The sequence below is a fragment of the Saccharomyces paradoxus genome, chromosome VII (assembly GCF_002079055.1).
Source record: "Saccharomyces paradoxus chromosome VII, complete sequence".
Lineage (NCBI taxonomy): Eukaryota > Fungi > Ascomycota > Saccharomycetes > Saccharomycetales > Saccharomycetaceae > Saccharomyces > Saccharomyces paradoxus.
In genome coordinates, this window is record NC_047493.1 from 852,043 (window position 1) to 865,891 (window position 13,849).

The window sequence follows — 13,849 nt, forward strand, 5'->3', positions numbered from 1 at the left end:
GGAGTTTTTTTTCAGATTGATGATACCGATTTACAAGCAAATTCAAGAATGATTAAACGTCTGTAACTATAGAAACACAAAGAGTGACTTTCAAATCACAAATCGTTATCCCAGCGGAAAATTCATTTGTAAATTCTCTTAAAAAGGTCCAATATTCGTACAATTAGCGGAGAGAGCACGTCTATTACAACTTAAATTTCATCTTGCATTGTCCATTTATATCTACTGCCCAGAAAAAAGTGACTACAAAGCAAGAACAGCAATAAAACACCGTATTAAGAAAAATCCAAAGCTATCATTGAATCGGAAATGTCATAAAAATAGTATATAATTGAAACTAAGTCATAAAGCTATGAAAAGAAAATTTATCTAAACGCGAGATTTAAAATAAATCCACTTAAGCCTTGGCAACGTGTTCAACCAAGTCGACAACTCTGGTAGAGTAACCGTATTCGTTATCGTACCAGGAAATCAACTTGACGAACTTTGGAGACAATTGGATACCAGCGGAAGCATCGAAGATGGAAGAGTGAGAGTCACCCACGAAGTCAGAGGAGACAACAGCATCCTCGGTGTAACCCAAGACACCCCTCATTGGACCTTCAGCAGCAGCCTTAACAGCCTTCTTGATTTCATCGTAGGTGGTTTCCTTGTTCAACTTGACAGTCAAGTCGACAACGGAGCCATCGACGGTTGGAACTCTGAAAGCCATACCGGTCAACTTACCTTGCAATTCTGGCAAGACCTTACCGACAGCCTTAGCAGCACCAGTAGAGGATGGGATGATGTTACCGGAAGCGGTTCTACCACCTCTCCAGTCCTTGTGGGATGGACCGTCAACAGTATTTTGAGAAGCAGTCAGAGAGTGGATAGTGGTCATCAAACCTTCTTCAATACCGAAAGCATCGTTGATGACCTTGGCCAATAGAGCCAAACAGTTGGTGGTACAAGAAGCGTTGGAAACAATCTTCAAGTCAGAAGTGTATTTGTCTTCGTTAACGCCCATGACGAACATTGGGGCGGTGGAAGATGGAGCAGTGATGACAACCTTCTTGGCACCAGCGTCAATGTGCTTTTGAGCAGTGTCCAATTCCTTGAAAACACCAGTGGAGTCAATGACGATGTCAACATTAGAAGAACCCCATGGCAAGTTAGCTGGGTCTCTTTCTTGGTAAGTAGCAATCTTCTTACCATCGACAATGATGTGATTGCCATCGTGGGAAATTTCACCAGCGTACCTACCGTGAGTGGAGTCGTACTTGAACATGTAAGCAGCGTAGTCGTTGGTGATGAATGGGTCGTTCAAAGCAACAACTTCGACGTTTGGTCTAGACAAAGCAACTCTCAAAACCAATCTACCGATTCTACCGAAACCGTTAATAGCAACTCTAACCATTTTGTTTGTATGTGTATTTATTTGAAACTAAGTTCTTGGGGTATTGAAACCAAAAATAAGACTATCCAAAAAAGTAAATTTGAAGAAGTTCAAGAAGTATAGATTTACGAATTACAGTCAATACCTACCGTCTTTATATATTTATTAGTCAAGTAGGGGACAATTTCAGGGAACTTGTTTCAACCGTTTTTTTTAGGTGTTTTCCAAATCAAAGAGTTAGAACGAAATAGAAGGTGTAAGAAAATGAGATAGATACATGCGTAGGTCAATCGCCTTGTGTCATCTTTTACTCCAGGCAGTTTGCATCACTCCATTGAGGTTGTGCCCGTTTTTTGCCTGTTTGTGCCCCTGTTCTGTGTAGTTGCGCTAAGAGAATGGACCTATAATCTGATGGTTAGTGAGGAAAACTATCATTTGGTGAAAACTATCATTTAGTGAAAACTATCATTTAGTGAAAACTATCATTTGATGCCGGGATTCTCCTTTTCGAGGAGAACTGTCATTTGGTGAAAACTATCATGTGGTGCTGGGATTCTTTCTTTTGAGGAAAATACGCATCGTCTGTACCTATAGAAACACAAAGAGTGACTTTCAAATCACTAATCGTTATCCCAGCGGAAAATTCATTTGTAAATTCTCGTAAAAAGGTCCAATATTCGTACAATTAGCGGAGAGAGCACGTCTATTACAACTTAAATTTCATCTTGCATTGTCCACTTATATCTACTGCCCAGAAAAAAGTGACTACAAAGCAAGAACAGCAATAAAACACCGTATTAAGAAAAATCCAAAGCTATCAATGAATCGAAAATGTCATTAAAATAGTATATAATTGAAACTAAGTCATAAAGCTATGAAAAGAAAATTTATCTAAACGCGAGATTTAAAATAAATCCACTTAAGCCTTGGCAACGTGTTCAACCAAGTCGACAACTCTGGTAGAGTAACCGTATTCGTTATCGTACCAGGAAACCAACTTGACGAACTTTGGAGACAATTGGATACCAGCGGAAGCATCGAAGATGGAAGAGTGAGAGTCACCCAAGAAGTCAGAGGAGACAACAGCGTCTTCGGTGTAACCCAAAACACCCTTCAACTTACCTTCAGCAGCAGCCTTAACAACCTTCTTGATTTCATCGTAGGTGGTTTCCTTGTTCAACTTGACAGTCAAGTCGACAACGGAAACATCGACGGTTGGAACTCTGAAAGCCATACCGGTCAACTTACCTTGCAATTCTGGCAAGACCTTACCGACAGCCTTAGCAGCACCAGTAGAGGATGGGATGATGTTACCGGAAGCGGTTCTACCACCTCTCCAGTCCTTGTGGGATGGACCGTCAACAGTCTTTTGAGTAGCAGTCAAAGAGTGGACAGTGGTCATCAAACCTTCTTCAATACCGAAAGCATCGTTGATGACCTTGGCCAATGGAGCCAAACAGTTGGTGGTACAAGAAGCGTTGGAAACAATCTTCAAGTCAGAAGTGTATTTGTCTTCGTTAACACCCATGACGAACATTGGGGCGGTGGAAGATGGAGCAGTGATGACAACCTTCTTGGCACCAGCGTCAATGTGCTTTTGAGCAGTGTCCAATTCCTTGAAAACACCAGTGGAGTCAATGGCGATGTCAACGTTGGAAGAACCCCATGGCAAGTTAGCTGGGTCTCTTTCTTGGTAAGTAGCAATCTTCTTACCATCGACAATGATGTGCTTGTCATCGTGGGAAACTTCACCAGCGTATCTACCGTGAGTGGAGTCGTACTTGAACATGTAAGCAGCGTAGTCGTTGGTGATGAATGGGTCGTTCAAAGCAACAACTTCGACGTTTGGTCTAGACAAAGCAATTCTCATGACCAATCTACCGATTCTACCGAAACCGTTAATAGCAACTCTAACCATTTTGTTTGTATGTGTATTTATTTGAAACTAAGTTCTTGGGGTATTGAAACCAAAAATAAGACTATCCAAAAAAGTAAATTTGAAGAAGTTTAAGAAGTATAGATTTACGAATTACAGTCAATACCTACCGTCTTTATATATTTATTAGTCAAGTAGGGGGACAATTTCAGGGAACTGATTTCAACCTTTTTTTTCTTAGGTGTTTTCCAAATCAAAGAGTTAGAATGAAATAGAAGGTGTAAGAAAATGAGATAGATACATGCGTAGGTCAATCGCCTTGTGTCATCTTTTACTCCAGGCAGTTTGCATCACTCCATTGAGGTTGTGCCCGTTTTTTGCCTGTTTGTGCCCCTGTTCTGTGTAGTTGCGCTAAGAGAATGGACCTATGATCTGACGGTTAGTGAGGAAAACTATCTTTTGGTGCTGGGATTCTCTTTTTTTTTCTGGAAGCCAGTTTAAAAAGCAGGATCCAATATATTTAGTGGATGCCAAGAGTAAAGTAATGACCCAGACACCGAAAATATGAGATATATTGTGTAACCCGCTCAAATCCTGGCATTTACGGATGGCAGCAGAAATAAAACGTAAATTTTTTGACTTAATAAAGTTAGGAAAATCATTACTATTAACTATTTACGTATTCTTTAAAATGGTGGTAATGACAACGATAAATTTGAACGGAAAAAAGCGTTTTTTTTTATTCAAAACGATTCTAACTCCCTTACGTAATCAACGAATCTTTCTGCCTTGGCCTCCGCGTCATTAAACTTCTTGTTGTTGACGCTGACATTCAAGGTTAATATATATTCGTTCTTTTCAGGTAAATCCTTTTCAGCGGATTTCACCGGCGAGGTACTCGCGTCTGAACCTGTCAAGAGGTCGAATATGTCTTCTTGCCCATACGTGTCCTGCATGTTATTAGCTCTGGGAATTTGCATCAACTCATAGGAAAATTCAAATCTTGGCTCTCTTGGGTTCAAGGTGACAAGGTCCTCGAAAATGGGGTCAAAGTATTTTGAATTCGTATCTGTTAGTGGCGTTTCATGAGAGAACTGGTAAGCTTCTTTCATGAAAGAATTCAATGACTCACGCAGTTTCTCAAACGGAATAGAGGCAGGAGCATGGAACACTAATTGCTCTTCAAATTGTACAGGAGTGATCTTTGGCTTGTCGGTAGCTTTTATTTGAGTTTGCTCGTTTATCTTCGGCTTGAGCTGTATAGGTTCAATGTTCGATAAATCGAGATGTTCGTTTTTCCTGATGAATTCTGTTATCTTGTTAACCGAATCTTGTGGTATTTTCCCTAGGTATGCTAGCACATCACCTTTTAGTAGCCTGCCGTTGGAACCAGATGGCGTGATTTCCTTCAAAGCCTTTTGCTTGGATATACCATTCTCTGCCAGTAGTAATGACACAGATGGTAACAGCGTCTGTTCAAGATTGGCTTGGCTACCGTCGACTTTTTTCATTGATGTAACTGTAGATTTTTTATACTGTTGCTGTGTTGCTTCGCCATTTTCTGAGAATGACTTCTTACTTTCTGGAGATAACTCCTTATTTCCAGTAGGTTTCGGATTTTCAGTGTTGGTCTCTTGAGGTAGCTTTATGGTAGCTAAATCATCATCTACATCAGCAATATAAGCAATAGGTTCACCAACATTAACGTCTTTAGAGCCTTCTTCTTTCAAGATCTTGGCTAGTTTACCATCGTCCAGTGCTTCCACATCAATTTGAGATTTATCTGTTTCCACTTCCAGTATCACATCGCCTGCGTTGAATGGTTCACCAACCTTGTATTTCCAAGACACTATTCCCCCCTTCTCCATAGTAGGAGACATTGCAGGCATTGAAAATGTCTTCGCAGCAAGTAATCTAGCTGATGCATGATAGTTGCACTTGGCTAAATATCTTGCACATGTTTTTAAAGTGGAGACTCTAGAAATTGCACTTAGCATTTTTAAACCTTTTCTCTCGAGATGATTCAACTGTGACCTAGATTTTTCAATACTTTTTGATATTCTCACTGGAAGGTGCTGATTGGCTTTTGTCCGATTCTGTCTCGCTTGTTGCTGGTCACCACCCTTCCTTAAACTCTTTTTTATTCTTCATTGTTTGATTTTACTTTTTGTCATTTTCCGAACGGGGAACAAAATGATGACTTGTTACTACAATATACGAATTACACACATTGTCATGTTTGCATACATAATAGCGGTATATATATATATATATATATATACATACGTTTGTGTGTGTACGTACGAGTACCTAATGAGTCATTTAAGCATGTTTTAAATGAGCGTCTTTTCTAGTTCGCTTAATGGAACTATCTTTGAATTATAGTGATCCCAACTTTCATTATCCACATCGGAAATGCTTTCCATTACATTCCATGGGAAATTGTCATTCAGAAATTTATCGAATGGAGCTGTAGTCTTGTTAGATTCATATAGCAATGACCACATAGCTTTATAACAACCACCAAGAGCGCACGAGTTCGGTGTTTCTAACCTAAAATTACCCTTTGTAGCGCCAATGATCTGAGCAAACTTCTTCACAATAGCATCGTTCTTGGAAGCTCCACCTACAAAGAAAGCCTTTTCCGGCCTTTTATTCAAGTAGTCCCGCAGGGGAGATTCATCATAGTCAAACTTGACGATTGTATCTTCGTTCAACTTCTGTTGTGATCTTGTGTTTGAATCCGAAAGCAAGGGAGATATTCTTACTCTGCAACTCAAAGCCTGTGACTCCACAATATTTTTAGCATCGTGTCTCTCGTCTCTGAACTTTTCCACCTCCCTTTCGATTCTACCCGTGTTTGGATTGTACATAACCCTTTTGTTTATGGCTTTGACACTAGGAACGATTTCTCCTAGAGGAAAGTATACTCCTAATTCATTATCATCGTCTTTTGAGTCGTCTAACACAGCTTGATTAAAAAGCGTCCAATCGTTACTTTTCTTTGTATTATCGTCCCGTTCTTCGTTCAACCGGTCTCTTATCTTCTCTCTTGCCAGAGAACCATTACAATAACAAATCATACCCATATAGTGCTCCGGCAGAGTCGGATGAATGAAGAGATGATAGTTTGGAGAGGGGTGATACTTGTCGGTGACCAGAAGCACTGTAGTACTTGTCCCCAGAGAAACAAGAACGTCGTTTTTCCTCAAGGGTAATGAACATATAGTGGCTAAATTATCACCAGTCATGGGAGAGACCTTACAGTTTACATTAAAACCGTATTTCTCAATAAAATATTTACAGATGGTGCCTGCTATTGTAGCTTTCATGGGTGCTCCCATTAATTTCTGTCTGATGGTTTTGTCCTTAGAAGAACTGTCAATTAAGTGTAGCAGCTCATCACTGAATTTTCTTCCACGGATATCATAAAGGTTCATACCACAGGCGTCAGCCTCTTCTAATTCAACAAGATGGCCTACTAAAATAGAAGTCAAAAAATTAGACACTAGAGAAATGGTCTTTGTTTTTTCGTACACTTCCGGTTCTAACTGAGCAATTTTAAGAATTTGGGGACCAGTAAATCTAAAATGGGCTCTGGACCCTGTTAATTGAGCCATTTTCTCAGGCCCTCCAAGACACTGTTCAAACTCTTGACATTGTTTGGCGGTACTATGGTCTTGCCAATTGGGCGCGGTTTGCCTTGCAAACGCCGCAGGACTCACGTAGTGCAATAAATCTCTTTCCGACTTCCCATTCAATTGTTCTAACAGAGATTCAGCTTGAGAGGACCAGTAGACAGACCCGTGCTGCTGGCAAGATCCTGAGATGGCCATAACTTTCTCCAAGGGAAACTCAGCCTTTTGATATCTCGAGAGAACCAGGTCTAGAGCCTCTAACCACATGGCCACGGGACATTCGATAGTATCGCCGTGTACATAAACACCCTTCTTTGTGTGGTAGTGGGGAAGGTCCTTTTCAAATTCAACGGTCTCTGAATGGACAATTTTTAGGTTTTGGTCAATGGCGAGACATTTCAGCTGCTGAGTCGAGAGATCAAACCCGAGATAGTATGAATCCAGGGGCATTGTTTCGGAGATTCTCTTTTGTCCACCTCTGAGTCGCTGAACATAATTTTAAACTTCTATGCTCATCTTCCTCTTGTTTGTCTCGAGAAGCCCCCCCTGATTGTGTCCGCCTGGGACTTTGTTGGCCGACTCGAAAAGTGACAGTTATCCTATCCACCACTTGGTCAAGATTGAGGATAATAGGAAGTGGTAAAAACGGAAATGGTAATTCGTGAAGAGGAGGTTTCTAATACCGTTGCAACGTTATTATTTTGCTTTATTCTTGTTTTTTGGGCGAGTTGTGTTTCAAGGACATAGAGAAACTGTTTACTTTTATGTTTTGTTCTATATTAAAATATTATCATAACAAAGGCAATGAATTTTCTTCACATGGATATGAAACATAAACACAGGAAAAAAAATTCAAGACTTCTAGTTCTGCCTCTTAAGCAACAACAGATCAGTCACTCATATCCATTCGTATATATATATATATATATATATATGTATTTTAATGTACACTTAGTTCAGCTGCCAAAGCGCAAACATTTGCACTTGTGTTATAAGGATATACATTTACCTCTTCGGGTAACGAGGTGAAATTGAAAAATTTTAAGGCATTGATAATTGAAAAATTAGAAAGAAGAATGAATGCATAAATTAATGTTGCCATTCATTACACAATGAACGTCACCTAACGGAAAATTCCATCGCATTTTTTCACATATTTTCTTTCCAGGGTCACCGTAATATAAAAAACATTCACAGAAAACTGTAGTACCATAGAATATAATAAAGCAACCATATGTCAAGACTAGAAATATACTCACCAGAAGGGCTACGTCTTGATGGACGTCGATGGAATGAACTCCGTCGTTTTGAGAGTTCCATAAACACACATCCGCATGCTGCCGATGGTTCATCCTACATGGAACAAGGTAACAACAAAATTATTACTCTTGTTAAAGGCCCAAAAGAGCCAAGGTTGAAATCTCAAATGGATACCTCAAAAGCTCTATTGAACGTATCAGTGAACATCACAAAGTTTTCCAAATTTGAAAGAAGTAAATCAAGTCACAAGAATGAAAGGCGTGTTCTTGAGATACAAACCTCCCTGGTGAGGATGTTTGAGAAGAACGTAATGCTGAATATTTACCCCAGAACAGTTATCGATATCGAGATTCACGTCCTTGAGCAAGATGGTGGTATTATGGGCTCTTTAATCAATGGTATCACTCTCGCTCTAATAGATGCTGGTATATCAATGTTTGATTACATAAGTGGTATCTCGGTCGGGCTGTACGATACTACCCCATTATTAGATACCAATTCAATAGAAGAAAATGCTATGAGTACAGTGACACTAGGTGTAGTAGGGAAATCAGAAAAACTTTCTCTTTTATTGGTAGAAGACAAAATTCCGTTGGATAGATTGGAGAATGTTCTGGCCATCGGTATCGCAGGTGCTCATAGAGTAAGGGATTTGATGGATGAAGAACTGAGGAAACATGCTCAGAAAAGAGTCACTAATGCCTCTGCTAGGTAGAATAAAAGGCGCCATTAACTGCCACTGTTTATATAAAAGTACATAAAAACAGTAAAGTTGAATATCGAACGCATTTACATCTTCGTACTTCCTACCCAGGAGAGAAGCACTCACAGTTTTTTCTTACCTATTGATGCGAATAAATCCTTTGGTTTCATAGAGTGCTGGAAAACTTTCCTCCTTAGGTGCGTGACATTTTGGTTGACACTAGCGACTGTATTAATGACGGTATGCTTCTTACTCAAATCGTCCGCATTTGCATATGCTTCCCTGACATGGGTATGCTGCTTGTACTCCTCAGCTATGAAATCTTTATCTTTGTTGGAAGAGGATTTTAATGTATAATTTATCCACGTTTGTATCCCCGTATCGTACTCATCTAGCTCACGCTTATAATTCCTCAACTGGTCTATCCTACCTGCATGCGGCGTCTTACTATTCAGTAGTTTATTTATATCTAACTTTGGCAAGTTATTTTGCTGCCCCAATTTTGCCATTTCTTCAGTACTGGGTTCATGAACACTTGTCATTTCGCCTTGAGATGCTGTCCTGCTTTCACTTTTCAAAGATGCATTGCGTGCCGCCAGATCATTGGCATTATTGTTGCTATTATTATTATCTGTCGTAATATCGTCGTTTCCTGCATTCAATTGTTCATGTGCGTCCCTCGGTAGAGGTGGCATGTTTGATTGATTGCCAATCAAACCGGGAACATTATAAATCGTGTTGTTGTCGTATATAGTCTTAGTGTCCCTGATTGTCTCCAAATCTTCATCCTCACCTTTTGAAGGGAATGCATCCCACGTACTCTCCATCTCCGAATAAGTTGATACGACACGCGGTTTCATACTAGCAGGTGTTAAGTCCACTAACTTCCCATTGGAATCGATCACGTAGCCTGGCGGCGCTTTCTTATTTGCTGTATCCTGTACAAAGCCTGACCGTAAGGCTTCACTATCTGGCTTCCAAGAATCAACATCAGTGGAATCTTTTACTGGATTCTCCTCTAAAACTTTGTCTTCACTTACGTGATCTTCCTCATCGGTACTGTTGCTCTTTTCTGACCCAGAATCGCTATTTAACGAATTAGAATTTTGAATGGTATCTACCTGATTGTGCTTCAATGTTGAATTTTCTGTATTATCATTGATTGAGCTCTTATCATCATTACTAATCATTTTAGAGAAATAACCTGACTTCGGTGCTTTAAGACTACCTTCATCTGAATCGGAGCTCATGCCTTTTTCTTCCTCCTCCTCGTCACTCGTAAGTACAATAGAACCCTTTTCCCTATCAGAAAATTTGTAACTATCTGCATATTCATTATCGTGCTCGGCGAATTCATTATCTTCTTTTTCTTCTTCTTTTGTCTCATTTGTTGAATACTTTATAGATTCGGTATACGATAATGCATCATCGTCAGTTGTATCAAGTTGTTTCGATTGTTGGTTAATATCGGTATGTTCATCGCTAATCGGTAAAGATCTATCATCATCACTACTATCACAATTATCTTCGTCCTTTGTATCTCCTTCAGATTCTGACGAATGCTGGTAGTCGTTAAAAAAAGAGTTACGATATCCATTATCGCTAATTTTTGTTTCCTTTGTTGCATATTTCGGCTCCACTACCTTGTTTCGTCTACTAGATGTATCATAGGTTTCGGTAGAATTCCTACTCCTAATACTGGCTTCTTCTTCACTTTTTCCTTCCTTTTCCAAAGCACCCGAGCCCTCAACTTTGCGATCATCATCTTGTTCCAAATGTTCCTCTTTCTCCGCAGGCAGCATATTTGCAAGATAACCTGTTTCGGATACTTTAAACTCGTCGTCTTTTTGCTCAAAAACATCCTCATCATTACTTAAATATTCATTTCCATTCTTTGTCGATGTCTTTAAGGTGGTACCGCCTTCATTAGTGTCCATTGTAACATCTACGAAATGAGCTTCTTTATCTTCTTCAGGAGACGATGAAGTGGGTACTGTTGTCGGTGGTGGTGCTTCGTTTTGGATTTCGTCACAACTATCTGAATCACGCTGGAAATCGGATGTTTGCCTAATTTCTGGTGTCATTTCCTTTGATATCTGCTCAATCAAATTGTCTAGGTCTTCATTTACAGCCCTATTTGTATGTGGCATTTTTTTATTTTCATTTGGACTTTTCAAAGATGCCGTTGACGAAAGATAATCTGATTTAGAGTGGTCACTAGACTTTTTTGCTTGCATATCTACAGACTCTCTTGAACCCATAAGGCTAGGCACCTCATCCGAGAACCCGTCTGCCTCCCTATCACTATGGCTAATATCGCTCTTACTGGCATCATTATCATTACTGCCTTTTTTTTCACCGGCATTTTCGTCACATTCGTCACTAACATCTGTATAATTGAGCTTTGGTAGACTAGGTAAATTCGAGACCTTTTTCTTGTGGCTTCCAGCACCTTTTGTGCCATCCTCGGAAGAGTAGTCATATTCGTCACTGCTGTCCCATCCAGCGCCATCATAACTAGCTTGAGATGCGCTTACCCATCTATACGACTTCTTTCTCCCAACCTGTTCAGCACTCATAATTAAATATTGCCTTTTCTACAATATAGGCGAATGATTGAACCGCCTTTTTAGTTACAATGCAAGCTTTGTGTTTACCGTGTAAACCATATATGAAAGTGGCCTTTAGGAATGTTCCTTAAGTGCCTTACAGAATTCTTGGCATGAGGAAAAATATATAAATTACCCGGGGTTAATAATAACGTGTCACTAAACAAACAGATAAAGTTATATAGCCAGTGTGATGGTAGCATATGCATCCCATTATGGTCAGGATATAAATAATTATCGACAATGCTATATAACATACATATATATCTATATAAAACTAGCTATTAGTCTTTCCCCTCAATTCTGGGAGGGTTGTTATTGTTATCAGTGTTGGTTTCTGCCGGGCGGCTACTACGACGGGCAGCTGCGGCGACAGCAGCTTCTGCGACTTGCATAGCATTTTTTTGCATTTTTTTGCCTGCAATCTTCATACAAAGTGGCATCAAAGATGTATTGAGAGCAACCCATGCCACGAGAATACCGTAATTTCTGCCCATTTTTCTTTTGGTTAAATTCAAAAAAATCACTTTGTAGATATCCACGGCATTGTGAATCGGCATGGCATAGCCGTACCTATAAAATTCGTTGTTCAAAGCCATTGGATAGAATGAGGCCGAAATATTCAAAATGATCCATGTCATTAACCAAATACTCAGGTACGGAGGGCAATAAGCTATAACTAAGCTCAGAACGTTTTCATTGGCACCACCGACAGCCATCATTACTAACCACGTAGACATCCAATATATCACGAACCCTCCTCTACCAAAGGCAGGGGTGAAATCGACCCTAAAGATTGCGGATACGGTACAGAACCCAATGGAAAGAAGGAAATAGGTTGCCCAAGAAATTGAAAGCCTATAGATTAGAATATGCTTTGGTTTCAGCACTTTGGCCATTTCCCCATGCAACTTACCATATAATGATAGTTGTAAAACTGTTAACAAAATACAATAAATCAAACCGACCTGCAAAGGAGCCATTAGAATACGATCAGCAAAAGGACGATAATCGTTATAGGCAAACAACAACTGCCCTGCAATCGCCCAATTCTCCATGTTTATATTAAGATCTCTGCCACTGGAAGTAATGTTGCTCATCAATGAGGGAAGATATTCCTTCACATAATATTTTTGAAAGCCGGCTTCCAATTGTTCCATTAGTGGTAAAATGGTTGATCTAACACTCGATGGGTCACGACCGCTTTCAAACACCGACTCAAAAAAATCTGATGAATTAAACTGCGAGTTTGCATCCCGGCTAATCAAAGAATTATACAAAGTGTCCGTAGCATTTGGTTTAGCATTTAACGCCAACCAATATCTCTCTTCATGAATTAAATCGACCACTTTTGCATCAATTTCGCTGGAGTTTGTCGAGCCAAATTTCCTATGAAATGATGTCGCATTATAGACTTGCCATGTCCCAGGGATAGACGTTAACAATGAGGGTATGATGGCCGAGATAGACTGAACAGAATTATTAGATGGCACATCCTGCAACACAACAATATTTTTTACTTTAAAAAAGTAACGATCCGTTCCGTAACAGGCACCCCAATATATCGATATGAGCGAGACACACACACACGCGATGAAGAAGTTGTTGAAGACAAACTTCAACAATATTTTCTTCCTATGATTTCGCAACCTCGGAGAAAAAAGTCCTGTTTGTATTCTCGCCAAGGGACCACCGTCGTTACCGCCCTCCTCTTTCTCGTTAGCGCCACCTTCCCCGCGTGATGACAACGAAGAGAGCTTCTCATCAGGAGGTCGATAGTCTTCTAGTGATTTTGCCAAGTTAGAAGAATGGCTGGAACCCTCAGCAAATCGCTGGTTACTGTACGAAACGCCATCCCTGCCACCTGTAAATACAGCAGCAGCTTCAAAAGTAGGGTCCTCAATGTATCGAGACTCTTCATCATCAACGGCTTTTGTCATATTTGTTTTCTGTGCGGCTATTTACACTTATGATAATACTCAACCCTTACGGCGTATAAAAGACTAAAGAACAGAATATGTGACCTGATATATACAAAAAGAAGAACGATTATGCGTACACGGATGTACCTCTCAACAACACTAAGATATGAAGACGCTTATTAGCTACGTCAAAGCCGTTTTCCATTCCCTTATTTGAACAAGGTGGTCCAATGATGACAAAGCCGCATGTTATCATCGAACAAATTCACAGCTCTCGCTTTTTCCATGGTCCTCTCCAGATTATACTACTTCCCCGAACATTAATAAAAGGATACGAAAAAGAACATCCACGCATATACACGGAAATAGGCGACATTGTACGGGTGACCGGTTTATTTTTTCTCAACATTTCTTTTTCTTCCTTGCTTTCCATTCTCTTCGAGATCCACATCTATTGTGGTGAAAA

General features: G+C 39.9%; 7 protein-coding genes across 7 annotated transcripts; 1 reads left to right on the plus strand and 6 right to left on the minus strand.

Annotated features, from left to right (window-relative positions):
* Positions 1 to 397: 397 nt before the first annotated feature.
* On the minus strand, positions 398 to 1,396 carry SPAR_G04040 (type I glyceraldehyde-3-phosphate dehydrogenase; the record flags this gene model as incomplete). Its single annotated transcript, XM_033910635.1, has 1 exon — positions 398 to 1,396. The coding sequence occupies one exon, from the start codon at positions 1,394 to 1,396 to the stop codon at positions 398 to 400; it is 999 nt and encodes a 332-aa protein (XP_033766526.1).
* Positions 1,397 to 2,294: 898 nt separating this feature from the next.
* SPAR_G04050 (type I glyceraldehyde-3-phosphate dehydrogenase) lies at positions 2,295 to 3,293 on the minus strand (the record flags this gene model as incomplete). The annotated part of the gene is made up of 1 exon (XM_033910636.1): positions 2,295 to 3,293. One exon carries the CDS (start codon positions 3,291 to 3,293, stop codon positions 2,295 to 2,297), a length of 999 nt encoding a protein of 332 aa, XP_033766527.1.
* Positions 3,294 to 3,994: 701 nt separating this feature from the next.
* PDX1 (Pdx1p) lies at positions 3,995 to 5,248 on the minus strand (the record flags this gene model as incomplete). The annotated part of the gene is made up of 1 exon (XM_033910637.1): positions 3,995 to 5,248. The coding sequence occupies one exon, from the start codon at positions 5,246 to 5,248 to the stop codon at positions 3,995 to 3,997; it is 1,254 nt and encodes a 417-aa protein (XP_033766528.1).
* Positions 5,249 to 5,584: 336 nt separating this feature from the next.
* XKS1 (xylulokinase) lies at positions 5,585 to 7,339 on the minus strand (the record flags this gene model as incomplete). The annotated part of the gene is made up of 1 exon (XM_033910638.1): positions 5,585 to 7,339. One exon carries the CDS (start codon positions 7,337 to 7,339, stop codon positions 5,585 to 5,587), a length of 1,755 nt encoding a protein of 584 aa, XP_033766529.1.
* A 784-nt stretch (positions 7,340 to 8,123) lies between these two features.
* Positions 8,124 to 8,864, plus strand: SKI6 (exosome non-catalytic core subunit SKI6; the record flags this gene model as incomplete). The annotated part of the gene is made up of 1 exon (XM_033910639.1): positions 8,124 to 8,864. The coding sequence occupies one exon, from the start codon at positions 8,124 to 8,126 to the stop codon at positions 8,862 to 8,864; it is 741 nt and encodes a 246-aa protein (XP_033766530.1).
* A 110-nt stretch (positions 8,865 to 8,974) lies between these two features.
* Positions 8,975 to 11,431, minus strand: FYV8 (Fyv8p; the record flags this gene model as incomplete). Its single annotated transcript, XM_033910640.1, has 1 exon — positions 8,975 to 11,431. The coding sequence occupies one exon, from the start codon at positions 11,429 to 11,431 to the stop codon at positions 8,975 to 8,977; it is 2,457 nt and encodes an 818-aa protein (XP_033766531.1).
* A 314-nt stretch (positions 11,432 to 11,745) lies between these two features.
* Positions 11,746 to 13,401, minus strand: SNG1 (Sng1p; the record flags this gene model as incomplete). Its single annotated transcript, XM_033910641.1, has 1 exon — positions 11,746 to 13,401. The coding sequence occupies one exon, from the start codon at positions 13,399 to 13,401 to the stop codon at positions 11,746 to 11,748; it is 1,656 nt and encodes a 551-aa protein (XP_033766532.1).
* Positions 13,402 to 13,849: the final 448 nt, after the last annotated feature.